Here is a 27,619-nt window from a genome sequence, read left to right as displayed (position 1 = left end):
AATAGATAGATAGATAGACTGTGGTGGGCTGGCTCCCTGCCCAGGGTTTGTTTCCTGCCTTGCACCCTGTGTTGGCTGGGATTGGCTCCAGCAGACCCCCGTGACCCTGTAGTTGGGATATAGCGGGCTGGATAATGGATGGATAAAATAAGATCCGGTTATAATGGGCTTAGCCCATTTATAGGAGGCCTCACAACATTTGTGCTATGTTTGAGACTCTGTGTCATGACGGCATTCTGATTTATTTACATTTTACACATTTTAATTGGCTTAGCCCATTATAACCAGACCAATTTTGATACTATATATAACAAAATTGGTAGAATTATGTCGGCATGTGGAATAACATTGTAGCATAGATTCAGCATGACACCTGGTCTAGTGGATTAATCCATAATCTAAAATCAGACAGACTCTGGCTTGACAGACCAACCCTAGGTTTGTGATCTTGAAATCCATCTTACAGAGGCATTCCAGTTGGGCATTCCAACTAGGAACAGTCCAAATGAAAGCATGAACCCTACTGGGGCGAGGCCTGTTCCAGGCAGACAAAGACGACCTGACCAAACCGGTAAAGCTATCTTCAGAGCATTTTAGGAGGCCTCACAACATTCATGCTATGTTTTGCAATACTCACACTTGTTTTACAATGTGGCAGTAATCCTGCCGACTACGCCAATTTCCAGATTGATTCCAGGACTGCAGGGGATAGGTTAAGAGGAAACATTAAATTAAAAGAGCTGAGCCTTTTCAGTTTAAGTAGAAGGAGATTAGGACAAGACATGATTGAAGTGTTTACAATTATGAAGGGAATTAGTCTAGTGGATTAATCCACAATCTAAAGTCAAACAGACTCTGGCCTAACAGACCAACCCCAGGTTTGTGAGTTTGAAATCCAGCTCGTGGGGGGAATTCCAGCTGAACATTCCAACTAGGAGTTTGGAAATTCTGACTTCCTGGTCCAAATGTAAGCATGAACTCCACTGGGGCGAGGCCCATACCAGGCAGACAAAGACGATCTGAACTGGCCGGTAAAGCTATCTTTGGAGCATTTTAGGAGGCCTCACAACATTCATGCTATGTTTTGCAATACTCACACTTGTTTTACAATGTAGCTGTAATCCTGCCAACTACGCCAATTTCCAGGTTGATTCCTGGATATCAGGGGTTAGGTTAAGAGGAAAGATTAAAAAAGCTGAGTCTTTATCGTTTAAGTAACAGGAGATTAACACAAGACATGATTGAAGTGTTTAAAATTATGAAGGGAATTAGTCCATAATCCAAAGTCGGACAGGTTCAGACTTGACAGACCAGCTCCAGGTGGCTGAATTGGAAATCAAACTTGATGGGGCATTCCAGTGGAAAATTCCATCAAGGAACTCAGAAATTTTGACTTTCCAGTTCAAATGAAACCCAGCATGAACCCCATCGGGGCGAGGCCTGTTTCAGGCAGACAAAGACGACCTGGCCTGGGCAGTAAAGCTAACGTTGGAGCTTTATAGGAGGCCTCACAACATTCATGCTATGTTTGGGACTCTCTGTCATGACGGCATTCTAATTTATTTACATTTTACACAGCATCTGAAGTTTTTTTTGGAAATGGGGTATAAGTAATGACCCCCAATACAATTCCTAAGAGTTTTTCAAGTGGAAAACAAGGTCCATCATCTTGAATTATGAAAAAAATAAACAAATTTCAGATTTTTAACCTTGGACCAGAAAACTCTCAGGTACCAATTTTGGTTGAAATTACAACCCTAGTCTCCCTGACACTTTGAACAGTTTCTTTGCACGCTTTGATGCATCTAGCAGCAGGGAGACTGTACATCTCCCTTGGCTGGAGGAGCAGCATCAGCCTCTAGACCTGCAACTACACCAAGTGAAGTCCACCCTGAGGAGGATCAACACCAACAGAGCTGCAGGACCGGATAAGGTGTCTAGTAAGACACTGAAAATATGTGTTGATTAATTGGCAGGAATCTTTTTGGATATTTTCAACCTTTCTCCAAAACTTGCAATGGTCCCTGTCTGCCTCAAATCTTCCACTATTGTGCCAGTGACTAAAAAATCAACGGTCACCTGCCTTAATGATTACCGCCCTGTGACTCTGACCCCAGTAATAATGAAGTACTTTGAGAGAATCCTCCTAAAGCACATCAAGGATGCCATCCCTGCTGGACTTGACAACCATCAGTTCGCCTACAGGAGGAACAGATCTACAGAAGATGCCATCTCAATAGTACTTCACACAGCCCTGACTCATCTGCAGTGCCCTAACACTTATGTTAGGATGCTATCCGTCGATTTTAGTTCAGCGTTGGAACACCGCAATCTTGAACAAGCTGGTACAAAAGCTTCATTATCTGGGTCTGTCCACATCGTTGTGTCTCTGGATCAGGGACTTTCTCACCAACCAGCCTCAGGTGGTTAGAATTGGAGATCGTACATCAAACACACTGGTTTTGAACACAGGTACGCCACAGGGTTGTGTGCTCAGCCCAGCACTCATCACGTTATTTACGCACAATTGCTCTACCATCCATGCCACAAACATGGTTGTGAAGTTTGCAGATGATACGACCGTGGTGGGTTTCATATCAGACAATGATGAGACTCACTACAGAGAGGAGATACAACACCTAGCACCATGGTGCTCAGCCAACAACCTCATCTTGAACACCAGCAAGACCAAAGAGATCATTGTGGACCATAGGAGGTCCAGAAGAACAGAACATGCTCCTATATTCATACATGAGGTGGCTGTAATATGTGTGGACAATATCAAGTTCTTGGGTATCCACATAACATCGGATCTGACCCGGTCCTTGAACACATCTCACCTGGTAAAGAAGGCCCAACAAAGACTCTTCTTCCTCAGGAAGATGAGACGTGCTGAATTCTCCTCTTGGCTGCTCACAAACTTCTACAGATCCGCTATAGAAAGCATTCTGTGTCACAGTATGACAGTGTGGTATGGCAGCTGCACAGCACAGGACAGGAAGGACTTGGCATGGGTGGTGAGAACAGCACAGGGGATCGTGGGAAGTCCTCTCCTAGATCTGGACTCTGTATATGCTGGAAGGGTGCAGAAAAGGGCCAAATGTATAGCTGCGGATCTCACCCATCCGGGAAATGGACTGTTTGTACCACTGCCTTCGGGAAAGCGGAACAGAAACATAAAAACACGTACCAGCAGACTGAAAAAGAGCTTTTTCCCCAGAGCTGTGAAGTCCATCTGCCCCTGCTGATACACACACATCTACATCTACCCCTAACCTGCCCCCCCTGTAGACATGCACACACACTTTCCCTCGGAATCAAACACACACACACTCGTATTCCTCCCCTGCAGACCCACGCACACTGATCACTGGTCTCTGCAGGCGTACTACCTCAGGAAAAGTCTGGACTTGATATTTTATTGCTGCTGTCTTTTATATTTATTATGTTTATTATATTATTTATAGTGTATTGCCTTGAAGCCAAGTCCTACCAACAAAAAATTTTGTTATGTGTATGCGTAATGAAAATAAAGAATTCTATCTATAATAAAGAAACAGTACCTACATTATCAGGAGGAGGTGGTGGGCTGACCAGGTTTCATGGTAGCTTATCTTATCTGTAGGGTCCTAGAGGGTTACTACGCAACATTTAATAATAATAATAATTCATTACATTTATATAGCGCTTTTCTCAGTACTCAAAGCGCTATCTGGTGCAAATCGGTCAACAAGTTTAGGATTTAATATCGAACATACAGACAGACAGATATTCTATTTTATAAAAATACTGTAAATATGTTTGCTTTCCACTTTTCTTTTTTAGTAACATTTATGTGAGAAATATGCTAGAATGTAATGAAAACCCTTGGCGTTTTTTAAATTATAAGGGCATTGTTACAGTGCCCTCTATAAGAGTTGGGACAAAGACCCATTTTTTCCTCGATTTTCCCAATCTGCTCCACAAATCAAACAATTCAGGCCTCGTGATTAAAGGGCACATTGTTGACTTTCATTTAAGGAGATCTGCATGAATTTCAATCACATCATGTAGAAAGGACAACACTTTTTCTACACGGTCTCCCCATTTTAGGGCACCATAATGTTTTTGACAATTGGCGTCACAGGTGTGTATGATTCCTTAGGTGGGTTTCATGGCTTCATAAGATACCTCGGCTTGCTTAGACATTTTGGAGTCTGCAGTTGCCATTGTTCAAAATGAGGATAAGAGCTGTGTCAATGAAAGTCAAAGACACCATTATGAGGCTGGAACACAAGAATCAAACCATCAGAGACATCAATAAAACCTTAGGAAGACCAAAATCAACTGGAATATCATGAAGAAGAAGGAACACACTGGTGAGCTCAGTAATCATAAAGGGACTGGTAGGCCAAGAAAGACCTCCACTGCTGATGACAGAAGAATCCTCACTATGGTAAAGAAAAAGACCCCAAACATCTGCCCTGACAGATCAGAAACAGTCTTCAGGGGTCCGATCTGGACGTGTCAGAGATGACCATCAGCATGCACAGAAATACAGAGGACACACTGTAGAGGCTTTTATACGTGCCTCCCGTGTCAAGTCTGTGTTGGGTCGGGCACAGTATAGCGCCTTTCTTACACCTGATACTCGATATATATATTTAATTATCATTATCATTCATGGTGGCTCCATAATCCGTACTAACCCCTACTTTCTCTGCTGTTCTTTTTCCGGTTTTCTGTAAGATGAAAACAGGATGGCCAGATTACAGTTTGAGAAAAAGGACTTCAAAGAGCCTGCAGAATTCTGGGTAAAGGTCTTGTGTTTGGCTTTCTCATAGCTTCATTTTAGTTTAATCCTGTGTGACGGACGGCCGGGTCCCAGGCCCAGCCGGGACGCCCCTTCGATGTGTATTCAGGGGGAGCAGCCCTGGATGGTGCAGTACCTCCCCCAGGATGCTGGATGGCCGCCCCCCTGGGTTGGAGCAGTGCCTCAGTCTCTCGCAGGGCTTCATGGGAAATGGAGTTCTCCACAGCCCTGTTGGGGTCTGGGGTGGCCGCCAGGGGGTGTGGCATGGGTCCCTGAGCCCAGCTGAACTAATCTTCAGCCCCACCCGGGAGTGCAATTAGAAATGGGTGATCAAGCACCTGGAGCACTTCCGGGTGGGCCATAAAAGGAACCAGCAACCACCACTCAGTGGCCAGAGTCAGGTGGAAGGAGAACAAAGTTGTGGAGGAGTGGTGTGGAAAGAGAAAAGAGAAAATAGTGTTTTGGTGGTGCTAAGTGCTGTACTTGGGACTGTGTATTGCCTGTGGGGTTCACGGGGAAGAAAATAAAAGTTTCTTGGCTTTTATACGTGCCTCCCGTGTCGAGTCTGTGTCGGGTCAGGCACAATATAGCGCCTTTCTTACACCTGATACTCGGTATATGCATTTAATTATCATTATCATTCATGGTGGCTCCGTAATCCATACTAACCCCTACTTTCTCTGCTGTTCTTTTTCCGGTTTTCTGTGATCTATGATCTGCGCCACCATCACTTGATCAAAGCACTGTGATGCACCTACATTGATGGATTAAAGACCAGAGGTCCACATGACCATCATCATCAAGTTCTTCCATGTGAACACTGAATACCATGAGGACTGATTGAGGTCATTTATGTTGGGTAGAATGCCTAGAGGGGGGCTGGGTGGTCTCGAGACCCCTGCAGATTTTATTTTATTCTCCAGCTGTCTGGAGTTTTTTTTTTTGTTTGTTTTTTCTGTCCTCCCTGGTCATCGGACCTTACTTTTATTCTATGCTAATTGGTGTTCCCTAATTCTATTTTCTTATTTATTTTGTCTTTTTTCTCTTTCTTCATCGTGTAAAGTACTTTGAGCTCCATCATCAGTATGAAAATGTGCTACGGAAATAAATGTTGTTGTTGTGGGCAGACGAGACAAAGATGAACCTGCTGTATCAGAGTGATGTCGAGAGCAAAGTGTGGAGATGACAAGGACCTGCTCAAGATCCAAAGCAGACCACCTCACCTGTTACACATGGTGCTGGGGGATGTTACAGTATGTCTTGGGCATGTATGTCTGGCACAGGTCCTGTCACACTTCTCTTCACTGATGACAGAACTGCTGACGGCAGTGACACAATGTACTCTGAGGGGTATAGAAACATCTGATCTGCTCAAGTTCTGATAAAGGCCTCCAGCACATTGGCCAGGCTTCATCCTTCAATTTTTTTAAAGGTAGGAAATGGAAAATTCTTTAACGGTATAGCCCGTCACCCAGTTTAAATCCAATTGAGCAGGCCTTCCATATGCTGAAGAGAAAACCTAAGGGGACAAGCCCCCCGAAACAAGAAGGAGCTGAAGATGGCCACAAGAGAGTGAGGAAGAAAAAACATTATTAACTGTAATGATTATAAGTACTGCGGTGGGTTGGCAGCCTGCTCGGGATTGGTTCCTGCCTTGTGCCCTGTGTTGGCTGGGATTGGCTGCAACGGACCCCCGTGACCCTGTGTTCGGATTCAGCGGGTTGGAAAATAGATGGATGGATGATTATACGTATTTAACTCACAAATACCAAGGACTGTATTTTGTATTAATCATGCTGCAGAGAGCTATATGATTTCTTTTTCATATACAGTACTGTGTAAAAGTTTTAGGCAGGTGTGAAAAAATGCTGTAAACAAAGAATGCTTTCAAAAATGGAAGTGTTAATCATTTGTTTTCATCAATCAACAAAATGCAGAGAATCAACAAAAGAGAAATCTAAATCAAATCAATATTTGGTGTGACCACCCTTGGCCTTCAAAACAGCATCAATTCTTCCAGGTACACTTGCACACAGTTTTTGAAGGAACTCAGCCGGTAGGTTGTTCCAAACATCTTGGAGAACTAACCACAGATCTTCTGTGGCTGTCGGCTTCCTCACATCCTTCTGTCTCTTCATGTAATCCCAGACACACTCGATGATGTTGAGATCAGGGCTCTGTGGGGGCCATACCATCATTTCCAGGACTTCTTGTTCTTCTTTACACTGAAGATAGTTCTTAATGACTTTGGCTGTATGTTTGGGGTCGTTGTCCTGCTGCAGAATAAATTTGGGGCAAATCATACGCCTCCCTGATGGTATTGCATGATGGACAAGTACCTGCCTGTATTTCTCAGCATTGAGAGCACCATTAATCCTGACCAAATCTCCAACTCCATTTGCAGAAATGCAGCCCCAAATGTTCAAGGAACCTCCACCATGCTTCACTGTTGCCTGCAGACACTCATTATTGTACCGCTCTCCAGCCCTTCGACGAACAAACTGCCTTCTATAACATCCAAATATTTCAAATTTTGACTCATCAGTCCAGAGCACCTGCTGCCATTTTTCTGCACCCCAGTTCCTATGTTTTCGTGCATACTTGAGTCGCTTGGCCTTGTCTCCACGTCGGAGGTATAGCTTTTTGGCTGCAACTTTTCCATGAAGACCACTTCTGGCCAGACTTCTCCAGACAGTAGATGGATGTACCTGGGTCCCACTGGTTTCTGCCAGTTCTGAGCTGATGGCACTGCTGGACATCTTCCGATTTCGAAGGGTAATAAGCTTGATGTGTCTTTCATCTGCTGCACTAAGTTTCCTTGGCCGACCACTGCGTCTACAATCCTCAACGTTGCCCATTTTCTTTGTGCTTCTTCAAAAGAGCTTGAACAGCACATCTTGAAACCCCAGTCTGCTTTGAAATCTTTGTCTGGGAGAGACCTTGCTGATGCAGTAGAACTACCTTGTGTCTTGTTGCTGTGCTCAATCTTGCCATGACATGAAACTGTCTTCCACAACCTCACCTTGGTAGCAGAGTTTGGCTGTTCCTCACCCAGTTTGAAGCCTCCTACACAGCTGTTTCTGTTTCAGTTAATGAATGTGTTTCAACCTACGTGTGACATTGATGATCATTAGCACCTGTTTGGTAGAATTGGTTGATCAGACACCTGACTAGAATCCTACAAAATCCCTGACTTTGTGCAAGTGGACCTATAAGAACTGATGCTGGTTTGAAGGCAAAAGGTAGGAACACCAAATATTGATTGGATTTAGATTTTTCTTTTGTTAGCTCACTTTGCATTTTGTAAATTGATAACAATAAACAATCATTATTTATATTTCTGAAAGCATTCTTTGTTTACAGCATGTTTTTACACCTGCCTAAAACTTTTGCACAATACTGTTTGTAGAAAACGAATGAAGCTTGTGCACAGTTTAAGGGACTGACTTGCATTGTTTTAGGAGAAAATGCTGACCTCTTGATACTAACAGAACACCCTGTGATATTATAAATCAATGTGATAGTTTCTGAATTTTTCCTTAAAACTTTAAGAAACATGTCCCTTATGGATTAATAAATAAGGATTTATTAATCTAACCAGACAAAATCTAATGAAGATATTAAAGCTATAAGAATGTAATTTCTTTATAACTAATGTACTGAATTGGTGATTCTAAATTGGCCCTAGTGTGTGCTTGGTGTGCTTGGTGTGTTTGTGTGTGTCCTGCGGTGGGTTGGCACCCTGCCCAGGATTGGTTCCTGCCTTGTGCCCTGTGTTGGCTGGGATTGGCTCCAGCAGACCCCCGTGACCCTGTGTTCGGATTCAGCAGGTTGGATAATGGATGGATGGACTAATGTACTGAACTATAAGAAACTGCTTTAAACTGGTCTTGTAGTATGTGTGAGCTGATAAGGACGTATCTTTAGGAATGCGAGTGCCCTGATAACTCTTTATTTTGGTAATAAACTGTACAATCCTGCATATAATAAATCAGGATGTAACCTTAACTTACAGAAATCTATGTATGACCTCAAAATGAACTGTCTTGTTTTTTTCTCTTTGGCTAATGAATAAGCTAGGTAATATAAGAGAGGAATTTTCTCTTTTAAAAGCAGACTTTCTGTTCTGACCAGCCAGTGGCACTGAGCTGGGGGGCGCTTGGTGGTTGGTCTGTAGTCTCTTTAACTCACCAAGAATAAAGAAATTGCTTTTTATTTTATATTGGTGTCCATTTCCTTGTCGTTCCCGATTTCAGCAGCCACAAGAGGCTTGGCTGAGCTTCACCAGAGAAGACCTTCAGCACCAGGGGCCTCATGTATAACGCCATGCGTAGAACTCACACTATAACATGGCGTAAGCACAAAAGCGGGAATGTGCGTACGCACAGAAAAATCCAGATGCAGGAATCTGTGCGCACGCAAACTTTCACGTTCTTCCACTACATAAATCCCGATCAGCATGAAAAGTAGCGCACGTGCACATGCCTTCTGTCCCGCCCCAACTCCTCCCAGAATTATGCCTCTTTGAATATGAAAATCAATATAAATAGCCTTCTGTGAAAAGACAATGGGAAAAGCACGGGGGAAAATATAAGAATTTCAGTGAATACCAAGTGGAGGCAAAGGAAAAACGTAATATTTGTTGGTTTAAACAGTGGTATAAACAACAAAAGGAAGTTGATCGAGTGACAGAGTGTCGGAAAAACTCGAAAGATCAAATTCACAAAGTCGCACAGTGCCCGAAATAAAAAAGAAATCACATATCAAAGTCGCCGTGAAAAGGCAAGTCGTAGCCCACAGTCTGAGTGTCATATTAAAGCTTATTAGGGTACAGAGAAAAAACATAGGCACACAGTGGGGAAAAAAGCATGAAATGTCAACTTTAATCTCGAAATTTCTACTTTAATCACGTAGTTTATTTTGTCATTAAAGTAGAACATCATAAACTTCATCTTAAAATCGTTTATTTTACTAGTTTCTCAAATCCCATCGTAACTATAGTAGGACATTAAATGCTTTGTTCTGTGTTTGATCTTCTATGTGCTCTATGTGTGTGAATCACTACGTGCTTCCGTTCTTTCTCTTTCTCCGACAGGACACATAATCCATTACATTTGTGATATTACAGCTCTCTGAATAATTAAAATACTGAGATGTATACGTGATATCTTTTTCATGATGATAGGAGTTAAAGCATGTTATTAAACATGGGAACACGGTGGCGCAGTGCTTGTTCGTATCTCACACAAGAGGCTTGCTGCGCCATGCGCGACCTTTGATGAAATAATTTATCACAGCAGTACTGTCTCTTTCAAACGTACTAACCTCCAATTCCTGTCCTTACTTTTCTTTCTCCAAATACCCATTCGCCACACAATCAGCTCTGTAATAGACGTGAAGCCATCTGTAAGCTTTGAACGCCGATTCTTCAAACTTTTAAGGAACATTGAAATATCTTGGTAGTACATGTTTAATTATTCTATTCGTCTATCCTTCCAGTGTCGCGTCAGCACCAGCAATAATACAGCGCAAGGCAGGAGCTATCCGTGAACTAGCTAGCGCTGTGGCACCGTGTCCTCACATGTTTAATTATTAACAACACTGATTATTTAAATGAAGTTAAAGTTTTATCTGTATACTATAAGCAACATATTTTTCTGCATTTCATCTTAAAAATGATATCGTCATCATACACACTTTATAAAGTGGCGCAGGTTGTGCAATATTATAACTGTAGTGCAAGTTTACAGTGAGGTGATTGTACTTATAAGTACAAACAGTTCTACAAGGAGCACTGATTGAGTGCGTTTATAGTTTTTGGGATGAAACTGTTTCTGAAACGCGAGGTCCGTACAGGAAAGGCTTTGATGCTTTTTGCCGTGGCTGAGGTAGTGTGTGCTTGAAACTGTATACCGATAATTCTCTTTCTGATCAGCTGCTGCTGTGATTCCCCACTCAGATACAGTGATATAAATACTCCGAGTGGTGCAGTGAGAGTATTATGGAAAAAGATGATCCGCTGTGGCAACCCTTAATGGGAGCAGCTGAAAGAAGAAGAAGATGCAGTGAGAGTAACAACGCTAAAGCAGTTATGGTATTTGGAATACTATGGCTATTCCCTGGACCATTATATTGCTGCAGGTTAATTACAATCAGATGCATTACACTAATAAACAATATGCAGTTAGTTTCAGTGTATTTATAAAGAAACGCCAGGGTATGAGGTACCGTGGAAATGTGCGTGGCTTTACGCCAAGTTTAAGTTTTATACATCGCGATTTGAGCGTGGAAACGTTCGTACGCAACATTTCTGTGCGTAAGCACCGTTTATACATGAGGCCCCTGGTGATGTCTGTGAATGGCAGACTTCAAGCAGTCATTGCATGCAAGGCATTTGTGACAAAGTCCTAACTACAGTATGGTGGCTTTAATAGACCTGCCATTGCTGTGTCCAAACATTATGGTGTCCTGAAGTGGGGACATCTTGTAGAAAAAGTGTAATTTCTTCATCGTGTGACTGAAATGTCTATCATGTGCCCTTTAATCACAATGTCTGAATTGTTTGATTTGTAATTTTAAACTGTGGAGCAGAGGGGCAAATCAAGGAAGCAGGGGTCTTTGTCCCAACCCTTATAGAGGGCACTGTATTTATGTATGTACAGCTCTGCCATCATTACAGTAGTAATTCTCCTCACGGGTCTCACTATCTTGTCAATTTTTCTTTGTTCATTTTTTTAATTTATCCTGAGATTACAAAAGTTTTAAAACCCCAGCGTTACAGAAATCTGCATACATTGAGAAAAAACAAATCTGGTGTGGCCCAAGCACAATTCATGGCAAAAATGCCCGTAATTTATTAAAGAAATAAGAACTAATAAAAAAAAATGGAACTAAAACAGCCTTGGTTGGAACACAAGAGAATTTATTGCATGCATCGACAGTGTAACACAGGAGGGTTTCTTGTTTTAACACACGTACACCATAGGATTTAGCTTCAGGGTAGCTAACCGAAGCCCTGGAAAGCCGACGTGGCTCAGGTGAATTTCTTATGTAGCGCACAAGAGGATTTAGTCAATAAAACGGAGTAAAAGACGGGGGCTGAGTAGATGTAAGATTTAGAGTCTAAGACACAAGAGGATTCAGTAAACGCCATGAGCAAAAACACTGCCAGTGCTAAGGAGTGTTACAAGTTAATGTTTAAAGAAGGACGTGGAGCCAAACTTGTGTCGAAATCGTGTACTCTTGAGAGTGGAGAGTGTAAATGGAGGGGGATTCATTTTTCATTTCAAGAGTTTAGAAGTTACGCAATACACACTGCCAGATATACAGTAGAATACACACTGTGACTGCATGCGGCATGATGTTCTGTGAAAATACAGTTTCTGCTATTTATTGTGCAAACAAAGAACAATTTATTATAAGTGTGCAAGAGGATTAGGTTCTTGAGCAATCGATCAGCAACTGTAACCGCAAGAGGAATAAATCCATGGACACAATCAAAGCTTTCAGACATGTCTTACCAAGACTGTTTGCAATAACACAGCAAAATAGTCAAGGACGTTCTAGAACTTTTAATAGTGTTGAGGTAACCCCAAAAACTGTATACAGTTATTCTTCCGATAAGAACTGGTCCAGGATTTTAATTCATTAATTTAGGAGGGACATCTGCAGTGGGTTGGCACCATGCCTGGGATTGGTCCCTGCCTTGTGCCCTGTGTTGGCTGGGATTGGCTGTGTGTTCGGATTCAGCAGGTTGGATAATGGATGGATGGATGGATAGGAGGGACATGGATACAGTGGCGTAGCTAGGGGTGGGCGGAAGGGGCGGCACATTTTCGGGGGGGGGGGGGGGCATGATTAGCCAAAAGGCTCAGTACAATTCGTGTGTAAGCAGCAGGGTTCCGAAAAATATCACTCATGAATGAAAAAAGCCAAATTCTCTGATTTTTATCCATAAAAATAAATTTTCAGACTGTCCTTCTGTGACGGGATCAAACACAGCAGTTGAAATGTATGAACAAAATGTAAATGTAAGAACAAAAATGAACATAAACATTACACTTATAAGAATTTCTAGGAAGATAAACAACTAATTTACAAATTATAATTTTGTTTTGTTATCAATCCGAATGCGTTATTGCTCTACACAGAAAACATCACCACCTCTCACTTGTACACCACACTGGTTCTGGTTTTCGCAGCGTAATTATATTAAAGTAATAATCAGAACACAGCTTATCAGTGCATCTATAGTATATTCTTGCTAGTTGATGCTTATAAATAATTATATGTGAAAATTATTGCTGTTTCTCTATATATGAATACATCCATCCATCCTCCAACCCGCTATATCCTAACCTCACGGGGGTCTGCTGGAGCCAATCCCAGCCAACACAGGGCGGAAGGCAGGAAACAAACCCTGGGCAGGGTGCCAGCCCACCGCAGGACACACACACACACACAGACCAAACACACGCTAGGGACAATTTAAAATCGCCAATGCACCTATCCTGCGTGTCTTTGGACTGTGGGAGGAAACCCACGCAGACACGGGGAGAACATGCAAAGTGAAGTAAACCCAAGTCTCCTAACTGCGAGGCAGCAGCGCTACCCACTGCGACACCGTTCCATCCTACATGAATACATGTATGCAAAATGTACCTTAATTTTTCTGCATACGTCATTTTAATTTTCTATTTAAATAGGTTAACATATTCAGATCTGTTGGAGGTCGGCAAATTGAAGAACCGCCCCGAACGGCACGAACTCGAGCTACGCCACTTCATGGATAGGTATGGTAGCCATACTGTATCCAGCACAGAGAGCATGTCCCTGGGAGTGTTCTTATAGAACCGTAGTCGTATCTGAGACAATATATGTAACTCCACACTAACCACAGTGGAGATGTTAACACAAACAAATTATGTTGCAATACAATTAATATATTTAACTTCTACTTAAACTCTGCATTTGCTGTTATAAGCAAAACAACAGAGGGAGCCTAAAGGACAGTACAGTTGTTTTACAACGTGTCTGTAAATCCTGCCGACTATGCCAATTTCCAGGTCGATTCCAGGACTGCAGGGGATGGAGTTATATGGAATGATTAAAAGAGCTGAGCCTTTGAAGTTTAAGTAAAAAAAGATTAAGAAGAGACATAACTGAAGTGTTTAAAATTATAAAGAGAATCAGTCCAGTATATCGAGAACACGGGAACACAGCTGGAAACTTGTTAAAGGTAAATTTCACACAAACGTTAGCATGTTTACTTCACACAGAGAACCACAGACAAATGGAAATAGTGACCAAGTAGTGTGGCAGACAGTAAGACTTTAGGGACTTTCAAAAGTCAACTTGATGGCTTCGGTTGCCAATCTACAGGCCGGTGCTCCGCACTAGCCACTTTGCAGTTCTGTCGCTCGCGTATGTGGATGGGGATGTACAATTCAAACAGATTGTTATTTTCGTGTGAATTGTTACATATGCATAATAGACCTAACTATTTGACATTACAGCTAGTAATTTACCATAGTAAAAAATAGCAAAACGTAACAATTTGAAAGTAAATTATGTTTCACTAGACAAAGAGCCCGCTTTGACAGAGTAAGATGAAACGGGCACGAGTGGAATAGTATAATAAGTATAAGCACCACAAACCTGATATAGGTGTATTGAATGAATGCGTAATTAGGCCTTGAGCTGTAGTCAAAATCGCCTTTCAGACCTCTAGAGCTTTAATCGAAGCCGCCTTTCTCTTTGAATTTTTACGGCTGTAAATCCGCCACCTCCCGCGGTGTTGGGGTTGGATGTCGGTTGAAGTCGCCTTTCTCTTTGAATTTTCGCGGCCGTAAATCCGACGCCTGCCGCGATGTCGGTCTTGTAAGGTTTTTCGGGCAGCTGCGCAGAAGGCGACTGCGCATTCGGCTTCGGATGGACATGAGTGAGTGAGTGAGTGAGTGAGTGAGTGAGTGAGTGAGTGAGTGAGTGAGTGAGTGAGTGAGTGAGTGAGTGAGTGAGTGAGTGAGTGAGGAGACTGGCAAATTATGTATTAAGATGTTGCGATTGAGCCAGCTTCTGTATCCCTTAAAGATAGGGTGAGAAGCTCAGTCATCCGACAGGGGCTCAGAGTAGAGCCGCTGCTGCTCCGCATCGAGAGGAGTCAGATGAGGTGGCTCGGGCATCTGATCAGGATGCCTCCTGGACGCCTCCCTGGTGAGGTGTTCCGGGCACGTCTAACCGGGAGGAAGCCCCGGGGAAGACCCAGGACACGTTGGAGGGACTATGTCTCTCGACTGGCATGGGAACGCCTTGGGATTCTCCCGGAAGAGCTAGAAGAAGTGGCCAGGGAGAGGGAAGTCTGGGCATCTCTGCTCAAGCTGCTGCCCCCGTGACCCGACCTCGGATAAGCGGGAGACAATGGATGGATGGATGGATGTTGCGATTGAGTTATTTGTTGCGTTATATGATTCTGTTTTGTTTGGCTTTGAAATTAACATGCAAATATTTTTTAAACTTACACTTTTACTGTAAAACTTCAGTAAAAACTATTTTTTGAATTAAATTTTCATCAATATCGCATTGAATTTTGATTCCGTGATAACACAACGTATAACTGCCCGTGAGATAATTTCATTTCTTTCTTTCTTTCTAATAAATAAACCGACTTTTTCAAATGTTTGTCTCTGATTTGTTAATTGTCTTTGCAAAAGCTATTCTAATGTGAAATGATTAACATTTTAATATGAATGGAATATCATATCATATTCTTTGGTGTCTAATGTTATCCCCTGAAGATGTACCTTTGTTGGATACATCCTTCATTCAACAGTAAATCATGCGGTGGAAGACCAGACGGTGTTAACGATTGTAGATATTCTTCGGGATATTGTAAGTTGATGTTTTAATCTTCTGCACCATCACCACCGACTGCTCCATCATAGTCTATTGATACGCATTTAACCAATTTGCTGTGTAACTGATCGACAATTTTTACGTTAATTTGTTTGACTTCATCGTTTCTCGGTGCTAGGATTGCCCGTGTACTCATTTCTTTAGTTGATAACCCTTTGGGATTAAGTTCTTCAATTAGATTTGGACATAAAATGTCTTCTTTAATTGGTAACATAAAGTGAGGAAAATGTAAAAATTTATAAGAGCTGAGAGTGCAGGAATTATGTCTGACAAAAGCATTCACACCAATGAGAGGCGAGAGGATCGCGGGCGTGGAAAAGGTTGAGAGGAGGACGGGACTTGAAAAAATCTCATGGCAAAAGTCTTGTCTCACGAGACTTGACAAAACCTCTTGTTAAAAGTCTCGTCTTTTTTATATAACAGAGAGAAGTAAGTGGATAGGACTATATTAATATCTAGGCCCTGACATGGAGGTAAGGATATTCCTTTGCCTTCAGAGCAGCATAACTGCTTTCTGGAGTGCTGTCATGCAACTCCTGAACTGTGTGTAGTGAAACATTGCGCCATTGATCAAGAAGAAAAGCTGTCAGTTCTTTGCCGGAAAAATGAATTTAATTAATGTATTTATTCCTAGCAGGAGTGACTATTGAAATGTATTATTCAAGGCTGTTCAAACTCTCCTTTATGCAGCTTACAGTTAATTCAAAATGCTGCTGCAAGAATCCTTAGAAGAACTGAAAAGTGTGAACAAATAACTCCTGGTCTAGAGTCCAGACACTGGCTTCCAGCTATGGTTAGGGTTGATTTAACAATCCTCCTTTTTACACTGTGGACGCTAGGGGTCGCTGTTGCCCCGTGAAACCCACCAGACGGACGTCCAAGACACACTTGTGAAAAGCACCAAGAAGAATTTTAGTATTTTTCCTCAAATACAGTGCACAAAGCCCCACACTCGCCACAATTCTTCAATAATAATACAATAAACAATAATCACAACTAGCCAACCCGCGGCGTACCATACGCCGCATAATCAGGCCGCTTTTTTAATGATTTTTAAGCACAGGGAAAAAATGAACATTTGAAAAATCCGGAGGAGAGGGGAAGGACGCCCATTACGCCCCATCCGTCATGCTAGTCTGCTGATTTCTCGTTCAGTAACCTGTGAGTAGTGATAGGTGGGGTGAAGCCTCGCGAAGCATCAACACATTTGAAGCAATTGTGTCGGAAATCGTATCGAAGCTTCAAAGCATTTGACACTCACCTCTCTCGTGACACCTCCTGGCCATTTTCATTAACGTTACAGAAACTTATGATACACTTCAATGACGTCTGTTAAAAGTCGTATTGCTTTTATTTTTTCGTAGCTACAGACTGACAACAAAGAGAAGGGTTCGTCAGCAGCTTCTAGTGTCTGATGTCTAAAAAATATAAATATAATTAACGCCGACAGGCAGAATGCACTATACGATAGCAAGAGTTAAACAAAATAAGACGCCTCACCTCATGCATTCCCGGCTCTTTCAATTAGTATTTACTTTTGCACTGTATCATTATAATCGCTCCTGTTATTAGTATTATAATTAACCCTGATCTTTTCTTGAGATCACATTTAATAGCCTTAAATGTTTTTGTTTGGTCTGTCTTAATTAAAACGGAGTAGACAGAAAATAAAAGTTTATCCCTGTACTTTGCCATGATATAGGTAAGCACATTTGAGAAAGAAAATGTGAAATCCTTAAATCACAGATGTCATTATTCGATCAAGTATTAAAATCTGCAGTGCTTCGAAAGCTCGACACAGTGTTGAAACCTTAGTATAGAACGGCCCATGGCTTTTCACTCAGCGAGAGGGCGCGCATTCATCTCGGATTATTACATCTTGCTAGACTAATCTGCTACACGGCTGCGTTTGAAAAACCGACTTATCCCGGATGAGTTTCACCGGCATTAATGATTAGGAATCTGGTTGGAACAAAACCCTGCAGCCACAGGGGTTCACCAGGACCGAGTTTGGGAAACACTGCTGAACAGAGACGAAACCGACTCAGGTGAGGAGTGGGGGCGGGCAAAGTAGTTGGAGCTATTGATTATTCAGTGTTGTTTGCCTAGGTGTCTGATCTGCTCAACAGGATTATAAATAAAAGGAAAACAATGTGAAGGCAATGTCACAGGTGATCCTGTGGTATAGCGGGTCCACAGCTCCCCTTTAAAAGCCCATTTTTAAATAAATAATCATCGCACTCACAGTGTAGCGAGGGGCGTAGAAGTGTGGCTGAAACGGTTTCAGGGTAGACTCGTGCTTCGGGCATTTTTCCCCTGTGTAGTGTGTGAGCGAGTGAGGAGAGAGAGAGAAAGCCAATACGTTACAGTGAGCGAGAGCAGGCTCGAAGGCAATGTGTTCCTGTGGTATAGCGGGTCCATAGCTCACATTCAAAAGGCCATTTTTAATCAGGCGACTGACAGTAGTGGAGTCAGGCACAGAGAAGGTCAGCTACAGAGAGAGCGTCTCGACTGTTGAGGGGCCTGAAGCAGGTGAGATGCTAATGAAAAAGAGGCACAGGGCTTATTGATTTTTAAAGACTGCTCCTTCATTGTGTTTTAACTTCAGTTTTAAAGGATTGCGCGGCTCTCTCTTCCGCTGCCTGTGTGTGCCTCTGTCTCTCTGTCGCGCTGCCTGTGTGTGTGCGCTCGCGGCTCTCTCTCTCGCGCTGCCTCTGTGTGAACCAAGATTCCACTGAGGTTGACTAATGAAAAGTCAACGTAGCTCAGAGCTGCAAGTAGAATGTGGCACAGACAAACAGAAATGACGGCATGTTTTTCGAGGCGTCGCGTCCGAGTTGGTGGGCGTGACTGATTTTTTCGTCGTATCCAATGGTCTAAGAGTTGGTGGGCGTGGCTCCTTCCTGCGTGCGCCATTGGCGTCTTTCCATGGTCGGCTACTTGTCTCCTGGCTTGGTGAATTATATATATAGATAATCCTCCACTCCTCCCAGCAGCTCCGTCACTCTACCACCCAACTCCGGCTCTCTTGCTGGGTCTTCAGCAGTCATTTAAATAGTCCATAACCCGGAAGTGTTCCTTGTCTTCTTCCGGGTCAAACGCCACATCCTCCATCCTCAAGTATCCCGGAAGTTATGCAGGCTTCAGTCCTTGTGACTCCAAAATTGTAGTAACAGTAGGAGTCCCCAGGTTCTTTGTGAGCTCCCCCTGGCGGCACCCATGGCACCCAACAGGGCTGAGGAAAAGGACTCCATGTCCCTGGATGCCCTGAGGGAATCTGGGGAACCGTTGCCGTCCAGGGAAGCTGCCACCTAGCGTCCCGGGGAAGGCAGTGCCCTGAAAAGGCTGCCTTCCTCCATTCTTCTTTCCCAGGGACGTCCCGGCCGGACTGAACCGCCGGCCGTCCCTCACAACACATAAAGCCATAAATGGCCGAGGCCCTGCTTACTTATCTGAACGTATCACACAGAGTTGGAAGTGACAGGTGAAGGAATGGATCAGCTAGGACTTCACGATGCAGCATCTGCTCTCACCAACAGCAAATTTGGGAGCAAAACGGAAAAGTGAGGCAGGCAATGAAAATTCACCGCATTCGGGTGGCATATCTGAACCTAGCAGGGTCACGTTATCTCTGCTGTCAACTACTACTATCGCCCCCATGAGTCAACAGCATCAACTGCTACTGGATACGAAACTCTGACTTCTGTGCATAGATAGAAATTAGAAACAAAGTCATGCTGTCTGATGAATACCTGTTAAAGATAAATTTAACACAAACATTAGGAAGTTATTCTTCACACAGAGAACCACAGACACATGGAGTGAGTGGCCAAGTAGAGTGGTAGATGGTAGGACATCAGGGAACTTTAAAGATCGTCTTGATGTTATTTTGGAAGAATAAAGCAGATAGGACTGGCGAGCTTTGTTGGGCTGAATGGTCTGTTCTCATCCAGATTGTTTTAATGTTATCTCTCTATATATATATTGTGGCACGCGGCTGGGGGTGGTACCCAGCCGGGACGCCCAAGAGGACCTGGTTGTGTTGGGGACCACAGGTACAGGGCTGTGAAGCCCATCCCTGTAGGGGACCATGGTCACCGCCAGGGGGCGCCCCAATGCCTGGAGAGCCCTGGACCTCAGTACTTCCGCCACACCAGGAAGTGCTGGGGGGAAGAGGAGCAGGGACACCTGGAGTGCTTCCGGGGATGCAGGCGGCACTTCCGCCACACTGGGGCGTGTCGGTGGAAGATTGCCGGAGCACACCTGGAGCACATCCGGGGGACAATAAAAGGGGCCGCCTCCCTTCATTCCAGGCTGGAGTCGGGTGGAAGTGGACGAGGTCTGGAAGAGGAAAGAGGTGGCCTGAAGAGAGGAAAGGCATTGTGGAAAGAGGCCTGGACTGTTGGGGTGATTGGTGCAGCGGCACTGGGTTTGTACACTTTATTATTATAATTAAATGTGTGTTGGACTTTAAAATGATGTCCGTCTGTCTGTGTCCGGGCTGCTTCTCACAATATATATGTAAAATCCAACATCTGTCTGTCTCTCTGTAGGTCTGTCCGATTTTCACGAATGAACTACTTAATGGATTTAGATCGGGCTTTTTTCTATAATTTGCTTGAATGTTCCAGCTGATTTTTCGACCTCTCTCATCGTGCTAAGTATCATAGTTCACTTGTGGTATCGATTTATTTGTGCAAATCCGATAGAGAGGCTGCGGGACGAGGGGAGAGGGGCGGGGCCCTCCTCACTCATGCACCAGCTTCGGGACTTATCTTACATCTGCTTAGCCAGCGAATGACAGAACTACTTAATGGAGTTAGATTGGGCTGTTTTCTGGAATTTGCTTGAATTTTCCGGTAGATTTTGTGACTTCTCTTATTGAGCTAGGTATCATGGTAACGATTTATTAGCACTAATCCGAGAGAGATGCTGCGGGCTGGGTTGGAGATGTTAGGTTGGGCCCTTCTCACTCACGCACCAGCCTTGGGGTGTATCTTACATCCGCTTTGCTAGCAAACGAGAGAACTACTTAACGGATTTAGATCGAGCTTTTCTCCTGTAATTTACTTGAACATTCCAGTTGATTTTGCAACTCTCATCGTGCTAAATGTCACAGTTCGTTTGCGGTTGTGATTTATTTGCATGAATCAGAGAGAGAGGCTGCGGGCCGAGGGGAGGGAGAAATGTGACATCAGGAGTGGGGAGCCAGGCTGGACTATCCTCACTCACGCGCCAGCCTCCGTTCCAGTCGCTCTACCTCTCGCTTAGCTTAGCTAGCGAACGAGAGAACTACTTAAAAGATTTAGATCGGGCTTTTGTCTATAATTTGCTTGAACGTTCCAGCTGATTTTTCGACCTCTCTCATCGTGCTAAGTATCATAGTTCGCTTGTGGTATCGATTTATTTGTGCAAATCCGATAGAGAGGCTGCGGGACGAGGGGAGAGGGGCGGGGTCCTCCTCACTCATGCACCAGCTTCGGGACTTATCTTACATCTGCTTAGCCAGCGTATGAGAGAACTACTTAATGGAGTTAGATTGGGCTGTTTTCTGGAATTTGCTTGAATTTTCCGGTAGATTTTGTGACTTCTCTTATTGAGCTGGGTATCATGGTAACGATTCATTTGCACAAATCCGAGAGAGATGCTGCGGGCTGGGTTGGAGATGTTAGGTTGGGCCCTTCTCACTCATGCACCAGCCTTGGGGTGTATCTTACATCCGCTTTGCTAGCAAACGAGAGAACTACTTAACGCATTTAGATCGAGCTTTTCTCCTATAATTTACATGAACATTCCAGTTGACTACTGCTCCAACCATGCCACAGAGGATGCCATATCTATTGCACTCCATTTTTCATTGGAACATCTGGAGAATAGAGATGCTATGGTCCGCATGCTGTTTGTTGATTTTAGTTCGGCTTTTAATACCATCATCCCTCAGAATTTGATCAGCAAACTGGGCCCATTGGGACTGGGCATACCTTTGCAAAACTGGATATTGGACTTTCTAATGGATAGGCCACAGTACGTACGGGTAGGATAGAATAAATCAGATACCATCTCCTTGAGCACAGGTTCTCCACAGGGGTGTGTGCCAAGTTCAGCACAAACCAAATTATTAAGTATGCGGACGACACAACAGTGGTGGGTCTCATTCGAGGTGACGGGGAAGGGGATTACAGAGAGGAGGTGAAGTCATTTGTGGAATGGTGTGATAAAAACAATCTGATACTGAATGTCGAAAAAACAAAAGAACTGGTGATCGACTTCAGGAAGAAACTGCTGATACACATCCCGGTCTACATTAAGAACACTGCTGTGGAAATTGTGCAGTCTACTAAGTTCCTGGGAGTTAATGTGACGAACAACCTCACCTGGTCCCTGCACACCTCCTCCATCATCAAGAAAGCTCACCAGCGCTTGATCTTTCTGCGGAGGCTAAAGAGGGTCCATCTCAGTAAGTCATTCCTCACCACTTTTTACAGAGGGACCATAGAGAGCGTGCTAACCAGCAGCAGCTCTCTGTGGCAGGAGAGCTGCAGCGCTTCGGACTGGAAAGCACTGAGGAAAGTGGTGAGGGCCGCGGAGAGGATCATTGGAGCCCCATTGCCAAATGTACAAGATTTGGCAAAACAACGCTGTCTGGCCAGAGCTGTGCGGATTTCTAGAGACCCTACTTATCCTGCCTCTGAACTCTTTTCCCTCATGCCCTCAAGCAGAAGGTACCGCAGCCTGAAATGTAGAACTACCAGGTTTAAAAACAGTTTTTTTCCTACTGCCGTTCGTCTTTTAAATGAAGCATTTTAGTATTTTATTGTACGCTGATTTTAACTATGTGTTTTTATTAATGTCTTGTGTATCGTATTTTTGTTCTGCAGCACATCTTGGATGTTCTGCTGAATGACAAATAAAATTGAATTGAATTGAATTGATTTTGCGACTCTCGTCGTGCTAAGTGTCACAGTTCGTTTGCGGTTGGGATTTATTTGCATGAATCAGAGAGAGAGGCTACGGGCCGAGGGGAGGGAGAAGTGTGACATCAGGAGTGGAGAGCCGGGCAGGACTATACTCACTCACGCGCCAGCCTCCGTTCCAGTTGCTCTGTCTCTCGCTTAGCTTAGCTAGCGAACGAGAGAACTACTTAACGGATTTAGATCGAGCTTTTTTCTAGAATTTGCTTCAACATTCTCTCATTCTGCTAAGAATCATAGTTCGCTATTCGCGCTAATCCGAGGAGGAAGTGTGACATCAGGAGGTGGGAGATGGGCGGGGCTCTTCTCGCTGTCCTGTTTCACTATTACACGGGCGGAGCCACGGGGGACGGCTAGTCTATTAATAAAATGCTCCCATGTTCTTGGGATGTTCTTTTAAAATTGTGGTCAAACGTGACACAATTTATCTATCCCAGCAACCTTGGTGGAGATATTAAGACAAGGAAATTATGGTACCAAAGCCACTGAGACCGTACTTATGTTTCAGTGCGGTCTTTGGCAATCGCCTATCCATATTCAATTGAGTCAGAAGCCTTTCCCATGAATTGATGGACGACATTCCCTGCTGTCCATACCCTGACTACTCTGAAGATGATACAATTATTTAAAAATAGATCTCTATTAAAAAAAAAAAAACACAAAAAAACTTTTAGTATGCCTATCATCAACTAGGATCAGGCTGTTGCTAGGTAACAGAGACGGGCAACTTTCCGTGTACAGAGTTTTCCTGTGGGAAAAAAACAAAGTAATGTGCATAATGTCGTTTTAGAGAAGCTCATTAAATACAGTAAACTCAGAGTATTGGGACCCCAGCAATTCCTGCACACTTTCATTGTGTTTTACGTTTTAATTGTAATTGGATACATTTGCAAGTTTTTCCATCATCTTAATTCAATAACTCATTATGACAAAGTTAAAACGTGTTTTAGGAAAGGCTCACCAATTTATTACATATCAGTTACTGAAATCCCTCATCACTGAAAGTATTCGGACCCTTTGCTGCAGCACTCCACGTTATGCTCAGGTGCCTCCTGTTTGCTTTAACTCTCCTTGAGATCTTTCGAGAACTTGATTGGAGTCCTCCTCTGGCAAACTGATGTGACCAGACATTATTTAGAAAGGCCCATGTGTTCCTGTGTAAAGAAGGTCCAACAGTTCACATTGCATGCCAGGATAAAAACCAAGCAATGACGTCCAAGGAACTCTCTGTAGACCTCCATACAGTAATGAAATTTTGGTGAGGCATAGGTCAGGTCAAGGGGATCAAAACCATTTCTAAAGCATTCAGTGGCTCCCAGAATTGTGAAATGGAAGATGTTTAGAACCATCAGGAGGTCTCTTCCTAGAGTTGGCCATCTGGCCAAACTGAGTAATCGGCCAAGAAGGGGAAAGGGGATTGAAAACCTAAAGGTCACTCTAACAGAACTTTAGAAGCACTGAGATTGGAGAGCCTTTTTGGAAGGATGACCATCTCAGCAGTACTCCATCAATTAGGTGTTTATGGTAGAGTGGCTAGGAGGAAGCCATACTTGAGTGACTGTTTAAAGAACTCTGACATCATGAGGAGATAGCTCCTTTGATCCGATGAGACAAACACTGAACTCTTCAAACTCTTTGAGCATGTTATCTGGTGAAGACCAGGCATTGCTTATCACCTACCTAATACCAACCCTGTGGTGAAGTAGGGTGGTGGCATCATCATGGTATAAAGGTGCATGGACAGAGAGGCTGGCGAGAATCGAGGGAAGGATAAATGCGGCCATATTTAGAGAGGTGCTCCAGAGTGCACATCACCTCAGACTGGAGCGACGGGTCACCTGTGAATTTCCCCTTGGGATTAATAAAGTATCTATCTATCTATAATAATAATAATAATAATTAATAATTCATTACATTTATATAGCGCTTTTCTCAGTACTCAAAGCGCTATCCACACAGGGAGGAACCAGGAAGCGAACCCACAATCTTCCACAGTCTCCTTACTGCAAAGTAGCAACACTACTATCTATCTATCTATCTATCTATCTATCTATCTATCTATCTATCTATCTATCTATCTATCTATCTATCTATCTATCTATCTATCTATCTATCTATCTATCTATCTATCTATCTATCTATCTATCTATCTATCTATCTATCTATCTATCTATCTATCTATCTATCTATCTATCTATCTATCTATCTATCTATCTATCTATCTATCTATCTATCTATCTTACCAGCATGACAATGACCTGAAACATTCAGCCACGAAAATGCTGAAGTGGCATCTGTGATAAGTCTGTGAGGGTCCTTGAGTGGCCCAGACTGACACCCCATAGAACACGTGGAGAAACCTGATGACGACAGTTCACAGATGCTTCCCATCCAAATCTAATGGTGCTTGATCTTGGCGAGGATCGGCCAGCAAGAATGTGACAAACTGCCCAAATCCAGAGGGTGCTAAGTCTTTCCAAGAAGATTTAAAGCTGGAGTTTCTGCCATGGGAGCTTCTACAAAATCCTGAATACTTTTAGGAATGAGAGATTTCAGGTTTTTTTTTAATTGTAATACATTTGCAAACCTTTCTAAAAAAGATGTTTTTGATTTGTCATTATAGGCTATTGAGTGTATAATGATGGAAAAATGTCAGATTTATCTATTGTCACACACGTGTGAATAGGAGGCAGCTAAAGGGTGTGATATTTGCCTGGACAACACCAGTCGGAGACCACATCTTTATACAAAACTCTTCTTTATTTTCTTTTCCACAACACAACTCACAGTCCCGCACAACAACACAATCTCTCCTCGTCCCTGGGCCACCTGTCCTCTCTCTCCAGGAGCTTCGTCCTGCTCCTGCTCCCGACTCTAGCTCATTGATAGGAGGGAGGCGGCCCCTTTTATCCTCACCCGGATGAGCTCCAGGTGCTCTACCTGATGTCACGTCCTGGTGTGGCGGAAGTGTCAGGAGAGCACCTGGAAGCACTCCGGGTGACCCTGGAAGGAATGTCCTCCATGGGTGTGGCGGAAGTAAATAAGTCCTGGGCTCCATGAGGCTTGGGGCGCCCCCTGGCGGTGGATACGGGCCTCCATGGACTTGAGCCTCCCTGCTCCCCTTCCGTGGCCCTCTTCTGCTCCAGGGCGGTTGCCTCCTCGTGGCCCGGAGGACAAATATGCCACCTCTCAGTCCCTCCAGGCGTCCCGGCCGGGTCTGACCCCCCAGCCATGTATGACAAGGGCTTCAGTAATTGTAATTCTACGCCAGACCAGGGGGCCGGTGGGGTGCGCTGACTGTCTCTCTCAGTTCCATGCAGACCATTCTCGGGAAATCCCACTGGGTTCTGGAGCCTCTGAAGATGTCACTGCTGGTTACAGAGCCTCTGATGATGTCACCTCTGGTTATGGTGCCTGTGATGACATCACATGCCAGTTACAGAGTCTGTGATGACATCACTTCTGGTTACAGGGCCTGTGATGATGTCACCTCCGGTTATGGTACCTGTGATGACGTCACTTCTGGCTCCCAAAGACGTCACTGCTGGTTACAGAGCCTGTGATGACGTCACTTCCGGCCCCCAAAGACGTCACTTCTGGTTACGGGGCCTGTGATGACATCACTTCTGGTTACGGGGCCTGTGATGACATCACTTCTGGTTACGGGGCCTGTGATGATGTCACCTCCAGTTATGGTGCCTGTGATGACGTCACTTCCGGCCCCCCAAAGACGTCACTGCCGGTTACAGAGCCTGTCATGACATCACTTCCAGTCCCCAAAGATGCCATTTCCTCCACTGGCCTTTAAAGTTGCCATCTTACATCCACAGAGTCAGTTCTGTTTTGGACTCAGTCTTGCACACAATTCTCTTCAATTTCAATCTTTTGCAGCCAGGGCATGGCGCTGTGTTCTAATGCCTTTTGACTTCCTCCATCTGCAGACCGGATGATTGACAGCTGTAACATCTCTGACGTCACTTCCAGTGTCTGACCGCCTTGACCTGTCTCTTCCCACCGACTATTCCACTGCAAGAGAATGGACTAAAGAGTAGGGGCACCACCCTGGTGACCACGTATAACTGGAATGCAAAAATGCAGAAGAAAACAAGCAGTAATGGCAAAAATGTCTTTTCGAATGCGAGTTCCAAAAGTAAACTGTTTTCAGCATGGCTGCACTTCCATTCATAAGCCCTACTGGCAGGAAGAGGCGGGTTCAGGTGGACAGACAGAGGAAGTGATGTCAGGGATGTTACAGCTGTCAATCATTGGGTCTGCAGATGGAGGAAAGGAAAAGTCATTAGAACACAGCGCCATCCCCTGGATGGGCAGGTAATTACAATCACCAGAGCCCTTGCGCAGTCCCCTATGCGCACACACATGTAACAAATGTTATGTATTTCATTCAAACTCATTGCAAATCAGACATGACTAGGAAACTGTAACATGTCAGGATCAATAAACGCACCCTCGGGATGAGGTCAGTGTTCCATAACGTGCACACTTGTAAATTTGTAGCATTAATCGGCGTAGCTGCGAGAGGCAGCTCGTTTGTTTTATTATTATTATTATTTATGCACCTACTATGGAGACAGTTTAATGCGTACCTGAAAGAAAAAATCCAAGACGGCACTCTGGTTGCCAGGAGAATGAAACGTTTCCATGGCGACTCCCTCCTGCACACATTCTGCCTGCTCTTGTTCAAACAGGACGTCCACGGTGTACTGGTGAATCTTCTCATTAGTCATGTTGATGCACAGCTAGAGAAAGCAGACACAACAAGTGAGAGTGTTGAATGGAGGGCTTCACAAACCAGACGTCCCAAACTCAAGGCACAGACTCTGAGAAGAGAAAAAGATGAGGTAGGAGCTACATTATGGAACATGAAAACTTGCCTCTGCCTTGGTACTTCTTTAATAAAATATGAGGGGAAAAAATATCAAAAACC

General features: G+C 43.8%; 1 protein-coding gene across 2 annotated transcripts in view; it reads right to left on the bottom strand.

The window, feature by feature from the left end:
- The window catches only part of myo16 (myosin XVI), a 774,098-nt gene that overhangs the window by 243,206 nt on the left and 503,273 nt on the right, over positions 1-27,619 (bottom strand). For both annotated transcript variants that reach the window (XM_051926297.1, XM_051926296.1), the window contains exon 22: positions 27,279-27,431. In XM_051926297.1, coding sequence (XP_051782257.1) covers positions 27,279-27,431 — 153 coding nt within the window. The remainder of the gene's footprint in view (positions 1-27,278; positions 27,432-27,619) is intronic.

The sequence above is a fragment of the Erpetoichthys calabaricus genome, chromosome 4 (genome assembly GCF_900747795.2).
Source record: "Erpetoichthys calabaricus chromosome 4, fErpCal1.3, whole genome shotgun sequence".
NCBI classification, from domain to species: domain Eukaryota; kingdom Metazoa; phylum Chordata; class Cladistia; order Polypteriformes; family Polypteridae; genus Erpetoichthys; species Erpetoichthys calabaricus.
Note: the sequence above shows the minus strand (reverse complement) of the source record. Positions and strands in the feature narration are given on the sequence as shown.